The 19,861-nt window shown below is 33.9% G+C and overlaps 1 protein-coding gene across 1 annotated transcript in view; it reads right to left on the minus strand.

Annotated features, from left to right (window-relative positions):
- Positions 1-19,524, minus strand: part of LOC115220571 (cytochrome P450 3A7-like) — a 29,688-nt gene extending 10,164 nt beyond the window's left edge. Inside the window, exons 1-11 of the mRNA XM_036509835.1 lie at positions 18,925-19,524; positions 16,494-16,590; positions 13,547-13,599; positions 12,290-12,386; positions 10,555-10,671; positions 9,582-9,670; positions 8,548-8,696; positions 7,500-7,624; positions 6,899-7,028; positions 2,725-2,882; positions 1,781-1,869 (exon numbers count right to left, since the gene is read on the minus strand). Coding sequence (XP_036365728.1) covers positions 1,781-1,869; positions 2,725-2,882; positions 6,899-7,028; positions 7,500-7,624; positions 8,548-8,696; positions 9,582-9,670; positions 10,555-10,671; positions 12,290-12,386; positions 13,547-13,599; positions 16,494-16,590; positions 18,925-18,995 — 1,175 coding nt within the window. The 5' untranslated portion in view covers positions 18,996-19,524. The remainder of the gene's footprint in view (positions 1-1,780; positions 1,870-2,724; positions 2,883-6,898; positions 7,029-7,499; positions 7,625-8,547; positions 8,697-9,581; positions 9,671-10,554; positions 10,672-12,289; positions 12,387-13,546; positions 13,600-16,493; positions 16,591-18,924) is intronic.
- Between the last annotated feature and the right edge of the window lie 337 nt (positions 19,525-19,861).

Below are 19,861 nucleotides of genomic sequence, written 5' to 3' on the forward strand. Positions count from 1 at the left end.
AAGGAAAATGTTTTGTGTTGGGCAAAATGCTACATTCTGAGTTCAAATTCCTCCAGTCCATATTTGCTTTTCACCCTCCCCGGATTCATTAAATAAATACTAGCTGAGCCTTGTGGGCCAATGTAATTGATTTACTGATCTCTGAAATTGCTGGTCTTGTACCAAAATTTGAAATCAATGTACAGATATATTTACACATCAAAAGCAATAAAATATATTCCCATATTTTAGCAAACTCTTGAAAGTAAATGAAGTTAAAATTATTGACTCAGTACTTAAACAGAGTTTTGATCACTATATATTTGAAGGTGATGGTCTGATATGGACACATCACAGCTGAATCACAGACACAATTCAGATATAATAAGAACACTGGAGAAACTCTTCTAGATTCTCACTTCATGTTTGTCTGAGACTGCCTCAATAATGTACAGACCATAATTGCAATAGAACACAATTATAAGCACATCATTACTTCACTTTCGTTTGATAATGTAGCATTCTCTTTGAGACAGGAATATGAACTTATACATTTTATGCACAGGATGTTCTGTTATTAGGGCAATGACTGACTATTACATTTATGTTAATAGTAGGCATCTGTCGGTCTTGGGAGACCATGGATCTATGCCTGAAGAAATCATGTCAGCTGCTGATGGTGATGCAGCACGTGTTGTGGCTGTATAGGCCCACATGTGAGTGGTTGTATAGGCCCACATGAGAGTGGTAATCATGCATACAACGATTGCATTTAAAGAAGCTTTCTACAGGTGCTACTGGTTTTTCCTTTCATGAAGTGCACTTTTCTTTGGTTGCAAGTTCCTGTTTGTCTTCCACTTGCTTCACACACTTTTGCAATATTTGTCTCCAGCATGGCGATCATTTGCAGTCTCCTCCCCTCTCAGAATGTCCAGAACCATCAACTTCATATCTTTCTTGCAGACGTACTTGAAACAAAGATGAGGTTGTGCTCTTGTGCCAATGTCCAATTCTCCATACAGGATGTCCTTTGGGGCTCCCCCTGTCTGGCATGTGAAGTACATTTACATTATATCACAACAACAAAGTAGATTTTTGCATGTAAACATATGATGTCATAATTTGTTGTAATGAAAGGTTATAAAATTTGGTACTAATATATATTTCTTATGGAACATATTTTTAAAAATCAATAAGCGGAAGTATTGATATAAATAGGGAGTTACAGAACAGGAGATATGCCATTGCTATTATTATGTATTTGGTAATATTATGTATTCCTTATGGAACATATTTTTCACACCAAGTGTAGAATATTGATATGAACATTGGTACTATCATACATTCCTTATGCTACTATTATGTTATTTGGTACTGTTATGTGTTTCTTATCAAACACATTTTTGGTACTATTGTATATTTCTTGTGGAACACACTTTTCAAAACAATAAGGGAAGAATATTGATACAAATAGGGAGTTACAGAATGGGAGATATGCCATTGAATATTGCAGCTTTCCTTTATAATTTTCTCCTCAAAATTGTTCGTTCACTTTTCAATTACTTGCTCTCTTCTCTTAAAAGAAGGCCATCAACAACAAGTAGTCTTATATCCCTTCTCTATAGTTTTCATTTGTATTTAAGTAGAATATATTCTATTAACAAACCATACAGTTGATACAATTTAATGTGGAATATTCCTGATAGTAATAAATAAAATTCATAATGCATCACATTAGCTCACCTCTTTACAACAAACATTATTTAATTATTTCATGCACATGTAAACATTGTAACACTACCTGAGTGATGCAGGATACATTCTAAGTAATTCAGACATACACATATCGAGGTAAGTTAGTGTGTTCAAATTTTCAACCGTAGGTTCTTCCTGCAAACAAATAAATATCAAATTCAATTCATGACACTGATTTGCTACTGAATCATAAATAAAATAAGTGAAATATAAGCATTTAACAAAATACAGTTTAGGATTATGTTGATATTAGATTCACAATAGCTACTGTCATTTCCACACTTTTCTGAGTAATCACAATTGTCTTTGTTCATATTTTAATTTTGCAACCAAAATAATTATTCTATCTATATTAATATCCAAATAATATTAGTGAATATATATATATACACACACACACAAAGCAGTTATATCACAATCACCTCAGACATATGCAGCTGAGTAGCCTCTATAGTTAGAAATGTATCACTGGCTTAGATAGACTTCTAAAATAATTACTTTAGAAGTCTATCTAAACCAGTAATTAGTTATAATTAATGCTAAATTTCTCTAAACATTTGTATTCACTATGACTAGAACTTTTAAGTCACAGACAACCAAAATTTTAGAGTCTCATTAGTGATGAGCTAACCAATTGCAGATCTCTTGCATTATGTCTTAACACAAGTGCAATTCTACAATACAATACATATTACTTGAACTCAAAACTGTTTATCACATAATACAGCAGTACACATCACTACAACATCTCTGGTTTATGAATTATTCAGGTATTATTAGGTTACTGACTCGCCAGCACACCAGGTGAAATGCTCAGCAGCATTTTATCCATCTTCATATTCTGAGTTCAAATTCCACTCAGGTGTTTTTTGCCTTTCATTCTTTCAGGGTTCATAAAATAAGTACCAGCCAAGTACTGGGGTTGATGTAATCAACTTAGCCCCTCTCACCAAATTACTGGTCTTGTGCCAAAATCTTAGGGAAACTTACGTCACCAATGACATCCATCACTTCATCATATACCTTCTGCTGTATTTCTGGCTGAGTGGCAAGGATATATGAAAAAAACGACAACTCAGTTGAAGTTGCGAAGTGTGAAGCAAATAAGAACAACACCACCTGTGCAACAATTTCTTCATCTGTTAAACCTATATTAATAAAAGATGATAAATTGAGCTTATGTTGCTATATAGTAAGATTGAAATATCCTGAACTAAGGATACATGTACATGTATACGACAGATAATGGATGTACATATGTATTTGTGTTCATTTTTGATTGAACCTAGTCATTTTACACATACATGATAACACCTCTCTCTCTCTCTCTCTCTCTCTCTCTCTCTCTCTCTCTCTCTCAGTCAAACACATGCTAAAAGAGATGTGAGGAAAAGTAAATAAATATAATTTATGCTATCTCTCTCTTTTTCTCACTCTCTGTCACACACATACATACAGCAACACACACACTTTCTCCCCCTCCTCTCTCTCAGTCAATCACACACTTGCTAAAAAAAGATGTGAGGAAAAATGAATTTAAAAAATGTTCAGTCACCCTGTCCCCTACATCTTTCTCTCTCTCTCTCCTCTCTCTCTCTCTCTCTCTCTCTCTCTCTCTCTCTCTCTCTCTCTCTCACACAACACTCACTTTAAATTTATTATTCAATTTTCAATAAGCTAAAATCTTAAATTATTAATTGACACATTATTAATTAGCATAATAGCATAGCCTGGGAAAAAACATGGATTACATGGAAAAATGCAAGCAAGAGAAATAATATTCTTAAGATTATAAATCTGGAAAAGTTCAGGAAAAGTTATTACACTTGGAAAAGTTCAGGACAAGTTATTACGTCTAGTAAAGTATAGAACAAGAAAATTTTTACTTAAAATATTGCAGCTAAGGATAAAATCTGAATATTAAAAATTATTTGACTTTAATTTACGAACTAACATGATAATTAAAAAACATACCATCATTTTGTTAAAATAGTGACACATTAGATTACTTAAAAAATGAGAGCCAGAAGTACCAATATTGCTATAGTTTTATGCAAAGTAGAATAGTATATAAGGTAGGTAAATTCATTATGTAAAAAATAGGTATTGGGTCAAGACTGAAAATGTGAAGTCTTGGCAATAACTCGAGCAAATTTTACTGTAAATTTGTTGTTATACGTAGATTTTACAGTAATATATAATTAATTTTTGCATTATTTTATTTATTGAACTAACTAATTATATATTTTTCATAACCTATTTTCAAATTTCTAATTATTAATCAATAATTAAAAAATTGAATTTTTTTGAAGGGTAAAAAGTATTTTGAGTTATATTTTATTTTTAATAGAAGTAACAAATGAAAGTAATAACTTGAAATACAATTTTTAGTTTTAATAAAAGCTAATATTTTCTAAATCTAAATATCCTATTTGAAATTTTATCCTTAGCTGCAATATTTTAAGTAAAAATTTTCTTGTTCTGTTCTTTACGAGATGTAATAACCTGTCCTGAACTTTTCCAAGTGTAATAACTTTTCCTGAACTTTTCCAGGTTTATAATCTTAAGAATATTATTTCTCTTGCTCCCATTTCCCCATGTAATGAAACTACTGCTTCGTTAGATTTGTTTCTTCACACTGGCTTGCAACTCAATTTATGAACAGCTATGTTTTCTAAACAGTGTTTGGATGCTCTCTCTGTTGATTTGTTTTCTGATCTGGTTGAACAAACAACTACTGTGTTGTGCTGGTTAGAGGACAGATATCATTATTATACCAATACTATCAGCCTTCCTTAGATAACTTAATTGCTTTTGCACATGTTCACTCTTATCTGATAAGATTGCCTAAGAACCACTGTTTCTAATATCTACATCTTTCTCTTTCCCACGGACTTGTTTCATTTTTATCTGACATTCTGCTTTTGCATTTATATCTATAATTGTGTCTGGTGACTGCATTATGTATCTGCATGAGCTCTCCACTAGTTGGCATGAATGTTTCACTGTTCTCATTCTGCTCTCTGTCATGAGACGCAGAGAGCAGAATGAGAACAGTGTACCTGCTGTGGATCAAATAAAAGGTGAGGTCTGAAATTCCAATACAACAACCAAGTAGAACACAAGATATCTGAAGAAGGCAGGAACATACAACAGCTGAAATGTAGTGAAAGCAACAATCAAGATGAGTACACCAGTTCAACTAATGTAAACAGTCAAATTTTATACTGTTTAAGACACCAAAGACCTTACAGGTTTTCATGGTACTGGTGATTAAGACATAATTTCAGACAACTGTTTGTCTGGGTCTTACGGAAGCAGTAAAACCATAGCACAGAAAAGCACTACGCACCCTTGTGCATTGGTAAAGATTTTCACTGGCATATGTATTGCCATCAAGCATGCATCATGTGCTTTTTTTGGTGGTAGTTATAAATTACTATTGTACCTTCATGGTTCAATGATAGATTTCTTCCTAGTTAAGAGATTAGTTCGAGTGAGTGGTACTTATGTGCATACACATAAAAACGATCATGCACACACAGATATATATATATATATATCAATATACACACACAAATATATATAAATATATGTGTGTGTGTATATCATCATCATGATCATCATCATGATTATCATCATTTAACGTCCGTTGTCCATGCTGGCATGGTTTGGACGTTTGACTGGGCTAACATGCTGGAAGGCTGCACCAGACTCAAGTCTGATTTGGCATGGTTTTCTACAGCTAGATGCTCTTCCTAATGCCAACCACTCCGAGAGTGTATTTGGGTGCTTTTATGTACCACCAACATGGGCACCTAAAATATGGTATCCACACCCAATATTGATTTTCCATCTTTGATCTCATTGTTGTTTACATGAGGCATGAGGGATATGAAATGTCAGAGCAAAATAAGTGCTGGCTGTATTTTCTACAGAAAATCTCTAGAGATAACCTTAACCTTAAGTGATGTAGTAGCACTGCTAACACAGTAGAACACAGGATTGACTTATCAAAATGTTTAATATACTTTGTAGTATATTATGGTTGCATAATGAAATATGGTGTGCCCACAGATCATTACTATTCATATTTAGCTGATGAGACACAAAACTCTAATGTATTAGAATATTTATTTTATCAGATCTTAATAATGCCCAAATATTCTCACTGAGATCCATTATAGATTATTGCTCACATATCAAATATGGTGCTGGTACTACTACACACACACATATATAGACATCCTAAACATTGTCCACAAAAAGGTCACCCAACTCACAAGCAGACTCCAGCCTCTGAAGCAAAGACATGCTGAGTTATATTCCTCAGCTTTTCCTTTTGCTACTAAAATAATTCTTGCTTCTTTGAGCATCTCCTCTGAGCATTTCCGATTTACTCATTTCTTTTTCCCTCTTTCTCTGCCCAACCCCAATAGATCCAACACTAGTTATTGTGCCTTCAAAATCCCTTCCCTGATCATGTATTTTCTGCAGATGTTGATTTGCAAAAGTCATTTTCACTCTGTTCTATGTACACACTGACATTACCCTTCCAATGGAGCATACTGGCTTTACTTCCTTCAAGATTTGCATGTCCTTTGTAGTCATAGCCCATGTTTGACAGCCATGTAGCATAGCTGTACATACACAGGCATCATACAATCTGCCTTTCACTTTGAGGGAGAAGTGCTTTGTTACCAACAAATGTAGTAGCTCTTAGAACTTTACCCGGCCTATTCTTACTCTAGCAACTATGCTTTTAGAGCTTCCTCCATCACTGCTAACTTGGTCTCAAAGGTAACAGAAGCTATCTACTACTTCTAAGGATTCCTGGGCATTGCAGGAAGTCTGTTCTCTGCACATTCTCAGTGTTTATTGTACCCACACATTTGCTACACACAAATCTATTTTCTCTGTTAAACTTCCCATGACACCACTACACCTTCAATGTGTTCAAAGCTTGCACTAAGTAGTTTCTACTAACACATTTCTTACATATTGAGCAGGGCTGTCTCCTTGAAGGGATTTGTGATTCATCTGTTTTCCCACTTAATAAGGCTTTGGTCTTTTCTCAGTGAATTTCTGCAGAATACTGCATCTAAAGCGTTCATATATATTTTGTATATCAAACCTATATTTCAAATAATCAAAATTTACTTGCCTCTTTTTGACCTCCAGTCACTCATGTTCTCAAATGTGAGTGTTTCCAGTTCGTGTTTCATATCATCATCAATTTTATCAACATTTTCAAGTTTTGCATCCAACAAAAGTTGGAGAAAATCATGTCTTACCTAAAACCAACAAGAAAATCTAGAAATATTAAACAGCTGAATAAAATTACTGAGGTTTTAATATAAATATTAGGCATTCTAAGTACTAATTTTAGAAATATCCAATCACTGGATTTTACTGGTAGATTTTTTTGGACAAGTGGAACATTACTATGAATGAGATGTATATTGTGATATGGCAAAATTGCGTTTTGGTATTCTATAGACATATGATGAACAGAGCAGTAACATAGAAAACTCCTTTTCAATTTCTTGTAAATTCAGTTAAATAGAAACTGTAATAAGGAAATGCAGAACATATATTTCATATTTTTCAGTAGACAGTATATAATTCTAATTCTCACTGTCTAATCTCATTTCCTCACTAGAAAAAAATGTTTTTCTTGCTGGTTATAAAAAACATTTTAAAACACATTGACTGAAAACATACTATGAAATGCTCAATAACATTAAATAAATTTCAAATATTACCGTTTTATTTTTTCTCCGTTCTGCTATAACATCTTTGGAAAACATAGAGATAGAGTGCAATGAACTGGAAAAGTTAGTGTTGATTCCGAAAGTACCCAGAATTTTTGGAATTACTGGAAATAACACTGAAACAACAAATGCACAGGCTAATTAGTACAGTTGATTATATTGGCGATAAAAATTTGTATTCCATGTAATAAACCAATAAACCTTAGCAGTTTTCTTGAAACGAATGATATACATGTTAATAAATAAACTCACTGATCAAAACTAGAAACTTATTGAGAGTTCCTTTGTTTTTAGTGAAATCAACAATCAAAACAGATCCAAATGTTCTCAACAAGCTTACGTTCTATTTCAGATGAAACTGTTTTTGCCTGTTTTGTGTTGATTTTGTAGAGGTAAATATTGTAAATGCAATGAAAGATAGGCTAGGTGCCTTGCTATCTCTAGATTTGTTCAATAGAAAGTGGAATTTTCTGGAGAGAAAACAAAAGGCTTCAATTTAAGACTTTCTAGAGAGTTTCAAAAGGTTAGTGTTGTATAATTCATGTACCTGAAGAGTGAAGTGCAATGATTTATTTATATATAAAGCCGAAAAAGGAGCTTAATTTCAGATTATTTTGTGACCAAAATAAAGGGATATTGTGATATTATCTGTGTTATTAGGCATCATTGATCAGAGCAGAACACCTGAGCACAGGAGTGCTCATTCCAACCTGTTATCTGCCCATATAGACAGGTGCACCAACATATAGCATAGATAAATTAACAACAACTAGCTGAAGCATCGTTCAGTGAGAGATAAACATAACTGCAATGATGTCTGAGTTTGGCTTTTCTTTCTTTTCTGTATATTTATCATAAATACAGTCTTTTATCTAATGTATAGAGGTTAAAATTTACACACACACGCGTACAGAAACTCATTTAAACATACATCGATACAAGCACACACATGATGTGTGTCACTGCAATACACACAGTTAGCAACAATGAGGTCATATTCATTCAATAACATATCTTAAGAGAATAAGTAAATATTTACTTTGAACAGAAGTGATCGGGTCATAAAAATTGACATAAAAGAATTTGTCAAAGCATTTTATTAATGCATGATCTGGATTCTTCTGTGAATTAACTTCGATGCCAAACGCAGTAGATGCAATCATATCAACTGTGTAATGTGAAAATACTCTGAAATGAAAATAAAGAAATAAGAAACTAAAATAATACTAAAACTCACTTTGTTCTGCTCTTTTAAATACATTTTAATTGGGAACTATTGTTGTGCATTGAGTACATTTTAAAACAAAAGCTATGCTACTAGTATGTGACGTGATGGTATAGATTCAATTTACAGGTTAAATTATTTCACATATCTTACATTGATAATAATTATTGGAAATGTATCAATTCCAGTTTTTCTCTCCAAATACAAAGCTATCATGCATAGTGAGAAAGACATGATTTCTTTTTTCCTGCTTATTATAAAATTAACAAATTGCTTGTAATTTTTCACTTCAATGGGTCAAATACCTACACTGGTGCTTTTTGGCATAGACAGTACAATCCTTACTCTGCCTCAGAATGCTGAACCTTTCAGAAAGAGATGACAAAGGACCAAGATACCTGGCACCTTGCTGTACTCAAGAAGACCTATCCTCCACAGCAGAAGTGTTATGGTAGCATTCGCTGGTGAAGGGGATTGGCCTGCAAAAGTCCTGTGCGGTTGCCATATAAAAGCAATTGTGTTGGTGCCATGCTAAAAGCACCCTACACACATTGTAAAGTGTTTGGCATTAGGAAGAGTATCCAGCTGTAAAAACCAAGCAAAATCAGACTGGAACCTGGTGCAGCTCTCTGGTTTGCAAGCTTTAGTCAAACTGTCCAACCCATGCCAGCATGGAAAATGGACATTAAAGAATGATGATGATGCTATAATAGTTTATACAAACATGGTTGTGTAACTTGGTTAAGGATAAACACTTTATTTGACATCAATACATAAACACTCTTACATACTTACACATAACAACAAGAACAACACAAAAGTAAATCAGTTTAAACAGAGTCACTCACTGTTTCATTTCAACAGCTTTGTCACTGTCAGCAAAAAGAGAAAAGTTTTCTTCCAGGTTTTTCACAACACTATTCATAATTCCCATTGTCTGAAAGAAATTGAAATTCCCAAAATTGTTCTTATTCTTTTCTCATGGTTTTAGTTTTACTGCTGTAGACGTTTAAGACAGTTGATTTTCTAATAATTCTTGAAAATATGATTCATGTTATCTCCTCATTTTAACAATTCTCACAACATCTACGGTCTACATTGGTCTTCTGACAGAAGCTAGTTGTTGTATACTATCTCTGCTTAATGCCACATGAAACACCTCCTCTTGTCACACCTACTGTATCTTTTCTTTAAGAGCTGCACTAACCATTCAGTCCAATAGCTTTCCCAGTGAACCAATAATCTGGAATTCATTTCCTACCCTTCCTTTCCCATCAGTCATTGAATTACTGAAATACATTAATACCTCAGGTCGTTGAAAGCCAGCAAACATTTGTAAAGATCAATCCTCCTAATTAGGCCATTAGAAAAAAGGTATATTAATTAGTTGAATCAAATTCATTCTCCCCAACACAATTATAAAGTTATGTAATTGACATAAATAAATGTGGTGAAATCTTATGATGAAAATGTATATCTTATAGGCTTTTATTAAGTCAATGTGTCAGCATTGAAGACTTTCTCCATATAGTATATGGAAAATAAGCTTGGTAGCAACAATATCTGAGTTTGCTGTAAAGAGGAGTCTTGCCCTGACACAACAGATGCTCTTTGTAAAACTATTAACATTATGATTTGTTAGATAATTACAGCTTATTACCTTTAACCAAAGCTATAGAGCCTCTTGTTTATCAACTAATGATTCAAGGAAAGGAAAAATAATATTTAAATGTATTAACAACATATTTTTAATTTAGAATAAGAGGAATATAATTTTCATTAAAATTAAGACTATATGAAATTAAATAGAATTGATCTTACCTGTTTTAAGTGACTGGTACTGAAGGTTGGGAGTAGTACAGTACGGGTAAATTTCCAATGATTGTCTTTGAGAAAACTTATGAATCGATCACTAATTTTGTTTTGTGGCAATACATCCTATAAAGAACATGTGACATCTGATCAAAGTGAACACACCATGAAGAAGACATTACAAAGAAATAATTCCATCTTACTTTGAAATGAAAATAGAGAGAAAAGAGGAGAAATATGTCACATTTTGTGGGGAAAATGAGAAAAGTCAAAAAGATTTCTGAATCTGCAAATCAAATTTTGGTGAGGATAATCCACTGACAAACAACATTGTCAGTGAATAAAATCTTTTTGCATTGGTAAAAGCTATAGTCATATTAGCTTAATAACCAAGTAATTGAAAATCAATGATCCTGGTAATTGATGAGGACCTAGAAATTAACCCATTACCCTAGGGTCATGGCAAATGCTTTGTCATCTCAGACATGTACAAAGTTTATTCTAAGAACCATGAATGATGATTAAACAATTTAGTGTTGTTGAATTTTATCAGCATTGCTATCAGAGATGATATGACCATGTTTACTGCTAGAAGTCTGGAGGGAAGCTTCAATTGATTCCATCAGCCTTTATCTTGAACAAGTGTAAAGAAAGATGTTTATGATAAATGCATGTTTATCATGGCCAGAGGATTATACATGTCATAATAATCCATACTGATATCCTCACTCACAAACACTTCTCGCCTGATACAATCATCCCATCACACTGATGCAATTGGGAGAGGAATTGAATTTTCACAAGTGTAACTTCAGTTACTCTCATCCCTGGTAATTACTATGATCAACACACAAATCCTCCACATACACTTGATGTTTCTTTCATTTACAAACCCAACCTCTGCCATATCAGACACTAACTTTGTATCAATTTAGTGGTAAGAGAATTATATATCTCATAATAACCCATAATAATCCATCATCACTCACAAATACTTCTTGGTTCTCACATTCATCTGAATATGCTGATAATGCTAGTGGAGTAACTGAATATTTTACATTTGTAAATCTTTTACATCAGTTAGTTTTGTCTTCAACAATTGTCTCTTTTCAACACGTGAATACTTCAAGTACCATCAATTTAGTTTTCAGCCACACGCCCAACCACTGCCAAACCAAAATTGACTCTGTTCCCATCTCAAGGCAAGGTCTCTTCCTTATCACAACTACCCATTACATATCTATGTACTATGCATCTATCCTCAGATCTCCAACTCCATAACATTTCAAGTCAACTGGTTCTACAATTCATATTCTAAATATGCATGATGACACATGTACTTGTAACCTATCAGAAACAACTCATCTTTTCACTGAAACCATCTTCTTCAGTATATTTCTCCACATCCCACACGCAACGAAATTTCATAATTTTAAGTACCCAAAATCATTCACTCATTTTGGGCTATGCCACAGAATTTCAGCAGAGAAAATGACCTAGGCACAAACAGAATGGAAACTCTCATAATCAACAGACTTCTCCAACATGAATATCTCTCACTCCTTATTTAACGTTTGTGCAGTTTTCTTATGGCCAACTCAATGGGAGAACTTCCCTCTTATGCTATTCAGCTGTAGGTCCACATCTTATTGAAAATCTGTTAATGAGGCAAGAAAAGAAAGCTTATGTTATTTAGATGCATGCCTGGATGTAAAACATCTTAAATTTTAAAAAGTAAACTTACGTATCTGTTTGTAAATACAGCAAATTGTTTGATGCAAATTTCTTTAACCATTTCTGGGTCACTGATGAGTATATGAGGTTGATTACAAATGTAAAATCTGTAAAAGTAAGAAAACATAGGAAAATTACAATTCAAATTTTCATATCTGTTCACAAAATTGCATTGTATATCTTCCGGAACTTATAACATGATTGGTTTTTGTGTCGACAGGATGGACAGTAAAATGTCCACAACACTATCTGCATCAAAAAAAGTGACTGTTAGCATATTTAAAGTTGGAAATAAAACAATTAAGAAGAAATAACTATAAAAGAATAGAAGAAAATATTTACTAAAGATTAAAATTAAATGAAATTAAATAAAGCTACATTTCTAATGGAACAACAACGATCAATGATTAATAGAAAATATGAGAGAAACAGAGATATCACTGGCAATACAACTGCACTGGACACATGGTCATAAATCCCTGACACTGTTACCAAATATGTAAGGACATGCATGTGTATGTATGTGGTGTGCATGTGTTTATGATCCTGTGAGTGTGGAAGCATTCCAGTATGTATATGTATCCAGGCTATGGACAAGGAGCCAAATCAGGCACTGCAGTTGATGTGACCAGCCACATTAACACTGACACACACACACACACACTGAGAAAGGCTAAAGAGCTAGAAGCGTGCATGTGGGAATCTGCTAGATGGAAGCACTGAATTGATATGGTGTTTTTACACCTTTTATCATAAGAGAGAATTATTTTCCTCCATGGTGACTGCAGTGAATTTGCCTTTTGAAGCTGAAATATGTGGCAAAAATATTTTAACTAAATTAAGGTTCATCTATTCCTAATCACTGCCTCGTGCTGATACTGCTATTTTCATTCCATCCACTCGTGCAAGGTAGTCACTGATGTTCACTGCATTATTTGGTTAAAGCTATGGCTCTGAATTTGCCTAGGGTTATGTCTCTAGGGTATTTCCCTATTGAGGAGGGCTAAAGAACCAGAAAAGAGCCAGAAATGTGCTTATGATAAAAGGTTTTTACACTTTTAACATAAGAGAGAATCTTTTCCCCATTGCAACTGCAGTGAATTTGCCTTTGTAAGTTGGAATGTGTCACTAACATATTTTAACTATCCTAAAATTCATATTTATCTATTTTCATGACCCCAATTGCACTTCAAGAGGAATAAACAATAAATGTACACACTTAGTCATCACATCAGAATGAGATATAAACTGTTTAAAATGTTCGTACCCTAATACTTTTCCATATTTCTGTTTCATTTCTTTGTCAAACTTTGCCATTCCCTAAAAAAGAATAACTAAATTACAATTTCAATATAGAAAGGTTTAAATACTTGTTTTTTCACTCCTCCAAGATAATATTTTTATGAATAGTTTTGTATTAATAAGCAAATCTAGTTTCATTTACATAAAGATCCAATCACAATATTATTATAAAGAAACAAAGTAAAGAAAAAAAATTAATGGAGTGGGAGGGATTAAGCAGCAGAAAATGGGTGTGTGGAGAACACTTCTGGAATAAAAGAGTACAATCAAATTCTGCCACCATTGACTTTACATTTCACCCTTTTAGGGTTAATAAAATAGGTACCAATCAAACACAGGGGTTGGGGTGGGGGAGAATAATCGACTAATCCCTCCCCAAAATTACTGGCTTTGGGCCAAAATTTGAAATCAATATTATACACACACACATACACACACACTCACATATAAACCAAGAAAATGAAGAGTTTCTACTGGTTGGTAAATTTTAAAAAGTACAAAGAAGAAAATGCTCCAGTATGACCACAGCCATATGACTGACACGAATAAAAGAATACTATTTTTTGTAGCATTTGTAAGTTTCTTCATGGGATATCATGCGCTCAAATATGTGCATTTCTAAATTACAAAGTGTGTACAGCTCAAAATAACTGCAAATTGGGACCTTGAAATTTCCTTGAAATTTCCGTGGCTGATAAGGAAAATGCTAAAACTTATGTAAACTATTAAAATGTGAGAATTTGACATCTAACCAGTAACTGTTAGTGCATTGGTACACATTGAATTCTAATTTATACTTTTGCACCAGAAATATACAATACAAGCGATGTGCCACTCTTCGTTGCGGCAACCCCCGCGTAAGTCTCCATGACCGAGGGTCGACGCTCCTTCTATAAAAAGTAACGACACACAGCGACAAGAGACTCGTGCAATTCGATCCTGTTCCATCTCTTTCTACAATTTTTCACTTTTTATTTTCACTCTTTCACACAATAATAACGTCTGACTCTGACAGCAATACATCAGGTACTCAGTTGAAGCATCTTTCGAGAAAACAGACATTACATACAGCTAAACTTCATATAGATACTTAATGCTAGCTAATTAGCAAATAATCTTATGTAAAAGCCGTGCACAGCTCCATCTGGACTATTCCATTTCTGCACTTAAATTTTATTTTTTTATTTATTCCCATTCCTGTGAAACCACTTATTCAAGTTCAAGTCATTGATGCGATTTTATACCAATAGCTATTTTTACTTTTTTTATGTTACGATAATATTATACTTTAGTTTGATTTTAATTATTACTTACTACATATAATTCAATTGTTATTGTGAAAGCATCTGACATAAAATAGAGAAATGTTTTTGTTTCACTTTTAACACATTATACTGAAATAGTGGAGAAGATATGATATGGCTATGGGCTCGCTCTAGGTAAGAAGTTGAACATTTTTCTTGCCCATGAAACTACATGGACCCTAAGTAAGGCATCTGTAAAATTTGAATGAAATTGGTTGTGTAGTTCTCAAGTTTTAGGGAAACACACAGACAGACAGACACACATTCTCAGTTTTATATATAGAGAGATATTCTAAGAATATGAGAAAGACTGATTTTCCATAATATTTATCCCCAGGGTGTGAAGTGAAGCCATTGCTTTTAATATTAAAACATGGATCAAGGCAGTGACATGGCAGAATCATAACCATGCCAGGCAAAATGTTTAGTGGCATTTCATCTGTCTTCATGTTCCAATTTCAAATTCCAATGAGGTTGGCTTTGCCTTTCATCCTTTTGGGATCGATAAAATAAGTACAAGTTCAATGCTGGGATCGATGTAATCAATTCATCCCCTCCCCCGAAATTGCTGGCTTTGTACCAAAATTTGAAATCAATATTAAGACATGGATCAAGGCTGCAAGCTGGCAGAAACCTTACCATGCTAGGCAAAATACATTTCATGTGTCTTTATGTTCAGAGTTCAAATTCTACTGAGATTGATTTTGCCCTTCATCCTTTAAGGGTCAATAAAATAAGTACCAGGTGAACACTGAAACACTGGCTTTATGCCAAAACTTGAAACCAATCTTAAGACATGGAGCGAAATAGAAAGGAAATGCGAGGTTGTAATTTCCTGTTTTCAATGAGGGCATAAGAAGTGTGAAAGGATGGAATTGTTTGCAAGGGTGAAAACTTGTAATTTCCCTTCTGGATCATTGATACGTGCTTAAAAAATTCTTTTCAAATTGTTATGTAGGATGATGGAGTTCTATAAGTGAGGAAAAATGTCAAATTGAATTGTTCCCAGTGTATTACTGGTACTGATTTTACTGAATCAAAATGATAAAATACCAATCATTAAACCTTATTGTTTAAAGTAAAGAGTAAGATTATATAAAAATAACAAGAAATAAATAAAAAATATCTACTTTAATAAATGCCAAATCAACACCGACAACAATTATGTTTAGAATGCTGAGAAACCAATCACAATGCAAAATTTTAACTACCGTATACACTCGCAGATAGGTCACACCCTTAGTTTGGGGTTGTCAAAGTAGGTCACACTATAATCTGAGGAGTTACAATGGCCCCCTTTATAACGTAAATATAACTAATATTTCTTAAACATTATCAAATATACATCTTTATTTCAAAACTTTGCTTATAAATATTAAAACATTTTGTGGAAGTGACTTTATGAAGGTAGTCTGATTGATAAATCTACTTCACCATTGATACACTGCCATCTACTTCAGATAAGTTGCAGCCCTGATTTTATCAAAATTTTTGGTAAAAATAGTGCAACCTATATGCAAGTATACATGATAACTTTTATGTCATTCAGCTATCTAAGTCTATCAAACAAGGTACACATAGGGTATGAAAAATTCCAATGCCACCTACCTTCTTCATGAGTTGTAACATATTTCCAAAAAAGAACCATGGCTCTGGGCCAGGAATATTGATGTTTTTGAAGTAATCATATGGTTTTTTTGCCAGTCTAATATGTAATTGAAAAAACATTGCATTTAAGATTATTGTAGATAAATACTGTTTATAAAATTTAGAAATACTCGAACTAAAATAATTAAACTAGTTTATAATGGAATATAAAATAGATTCAATCATATAAATGCACTCACTGCTTTCGATTTGAGAAATGTTGAAATATGAGATTTATCCATTGTGTTGTTTTAGAAGTGTGCACTTAGAATTTACAAAATCTACTGACATTATTAACCTATATCTTTCAGTGAGAAAGTGGTCTGTTCATAAAAATCTCAAAGTATTATTTGAGTAATGATAAGTCATCATCATTACTATTGCCAATTAAAGTTTGTTCTCCATGCTGGCATGGGTTGGATGTTTCAGCAGGAGCTGGCCAGCTACAGCACTTGCCAGTTGGAGGGCTGCCTGAACTTGTTTATCTGTTTTAGGCATGGTTTCTATGGCTTTACAGAGTGTACTGTGTGCTTTTAACAGGATACCGGCTCGAGTGCTCTTACATGGCACCGGCTTGGATGTTCTTACATGGCACCAGCTTGGATGTACATTTATGCAGTAGTGGCACATGTGTTTATATGTGGAACTTGGATGGGCACTCTTATGTGTCACTAGTACGGGTGCTTTTATGCAGCCCCAGCACCTGCGAGTCTGCGAGAGTAGGATCTCTTAGCTGAGAGACGGATGTAAAGGACAAGCCTGTATGTATGGATGGCCACAATTTTACTTAGCTTCATGCGTCTTGCCTAGCACAATACACTGCTTAATGTCTCAGTCCCTTGTTGTCCCTTCAGTGAAGCCCAACATCTGAAGATCCTTTCTCAAAATTTCATCCCACATGTTCCTTCCTCAGTTAGAGATTAGCAATTCTTGATGCAGCTGTCCTCGTCCATATGCATCATATGTCCATATCAGCACAATCTTATCGTTCACTACATCTAATGTTTTATATACCCAACTTTTTTTTCCAATCACTTACACCATCATACATGCACACTGACATTACCCATCCAGCAGAGTATGCCGGATTCATTTCACGTGTTGTCAGTGGTCACAGCCCATGTTTCACTGCCATGTGGTACACTGGATTTCAAGGATTGCCAGAATGTTCTGAAATGTTTCTCAAACAGACTTCTTTCATTGGATTTATAATTTCCAACCATCTACAACAGGTATTTTTTGAGTAATTCGAATATATTTCGACATATACATTAATTCTTGCTTTAAGAGTTTAGACAGTAGCTAAAATGAATGTTAGATAAATACATAGGTACAGTGCTGGCCTATAATGGATGAAATTGTTTAAAGAAATGCAAAACATTAGCTTCTAACTTCTCTCACAAAAGTCAAGACAAAACTGTTTATAAACTAGTGTAGTATCATGACAGGGTATTTTATGCTCAACAGCATGTTTGATATGCATATTATATAGTAGAAGATTAGCATATTCAGAAGGCTCATCATCGTTTAACGTCCGCTTTCCATGCTGGCATGGGTTGGACGGTTTGACTGAGGACTGGTGAGCCAGAGACCACACCAGGCTCAATCTGATCTGACAAAATTTCTACAGCTGGATGCCCTTCCTAACGCCAACCACTCTGAGAGTGCAGTGGGTGCTTTTACGTGCCAGCAGCATGAGGGCCAGTCAGGCGGTTCTAGCAACGACCATGCTCAAAAGGTGTTTTTATGTGCTACTCACACAAGAGCCAGTCCAGCGGCACTGACAAAGACCATGCTCGAATTTTGTTTTTCATGTGCCACCAGCACATGTGCCAGTAGAGTGACACTGGCAATGATCACACTCGAATGGTGCTTTTCATGTATCACTGACATAGGAGCAAATTCATGGCCCTGGCAACGATCATGCTCAGATGCACTTTTAACATTCCACTGACACGAGTGCCAAGCAGTCAGTACTGTCATAAACACAGATAGCGTAGACTCTTGAGTGCCACGATATGTCCTTACTAATAGCGTTAGAGACCTAATGGAGAGAAATTTATTTTATCTTGGAATGAAATTTGCCCGTAAACTCCGTATTCTGTCGTGCATTGCAGTAAGAGGTGGACAAAAGTGTGTAGAAAGTGAACTCATAGAATTAACTCTTAGAACATTTTAATAAATTAGCTTTTAAATTAGCTTATAAGTATAAACAATTAATTGATATTTAAAAATGGTCATAGTGAGTATAGAAACTTTAGTCGTAATGAGAATACAAATGCTTTAGTAATAACGTTAGTATAAATATTTTAGTAATTTAGTTGGTAAAAGATTTTACAATTCGAAGTTTGTGTAATTTTTTTCTGAATAAAAAGTTGATAAATTTACTTACATATATAATAGCAGAAGAACAATTGAGAGGAGAACACAATTCGGTATAGTAAAGAAGCTGAGGGTATCCATTGTCTTAGAATTTGCTGATGAACGACTGTCAAAATCAATATAGAAAAGCTAACTACACAACTGTTTTCATCATATAACTAATGTCGGCTGTAATAAAGTTAACATCAAAGAAAAGTCAAAATAATATCGGATGAAAAAGAAAAAAAGATTGCTACTGAAGTATTTCTAATTTAAGCAGAAGGCTAGCGATTTTATGGAGAAGAGGTAAGTAATATAAACGACTTCAATACTTGACTGGTATCTCAATTTATCGAACCTGGAAATTTACTGTTAAACAGGGCTTGATTTGAATTCAGAACGTTAAAAAGCGATAATGGATATTGCGAGTTATTTTGCAGACGTTCACTAAAAATTAAATTAAAAAACCAGTAACAATTTAAGGGCGTAGCTAAACTCGCAATTTGTTAAGCGACGTACAACCCGTCACTCCACCCAGCCATTTAAAACCCTCCCCTTTCTTTTTCTTTTTCATAGTAATTTAATTGTGATTCAAATTACGTAATTAAAATTACAGTATATTTGCAAAGCGAGTTTTTTTTAAATCCTCCAACTTAGTAAAGAATGTTGTGACCTGAACTGCTTAATGTTATCTAAATAATATTATATACTGATATAGACGGTGGCAGGTCAAAGAATCTGCAAATAGAGATTAGAGATAGGAGAGGAAATTTAACATACGAGAAAATACAGTAAACTGCAAAAGTATATTGAAAAATTTATACTATCAATTAATAAAATTCAAATATCAAATATAGTAAAGTCCAAAGTAAACGTTCGAGAGATCTTTTACCTGTCAGAAATAGTATCGAGGTCTCTCAAGTTTCCATCAATATCTATAAATCTGAAATGCAAAAAGTTTGTTTGTC

The sequence above is a fragment of the Octopus sinensis genome, linkage group LG16 (genome assembly GCF_006345805.1).
Source record: "Octopus sinensis linkage group LG16, ASM634580v1, whole genome shotgun sequence".
NCBI classification, from domain to species: domain Eukaryota; kingdom Metazoa; phylum Mollusca; class Cephalopoda; order Octopoda; family Octopodidae; genus Octopus; species Octopus sinensis.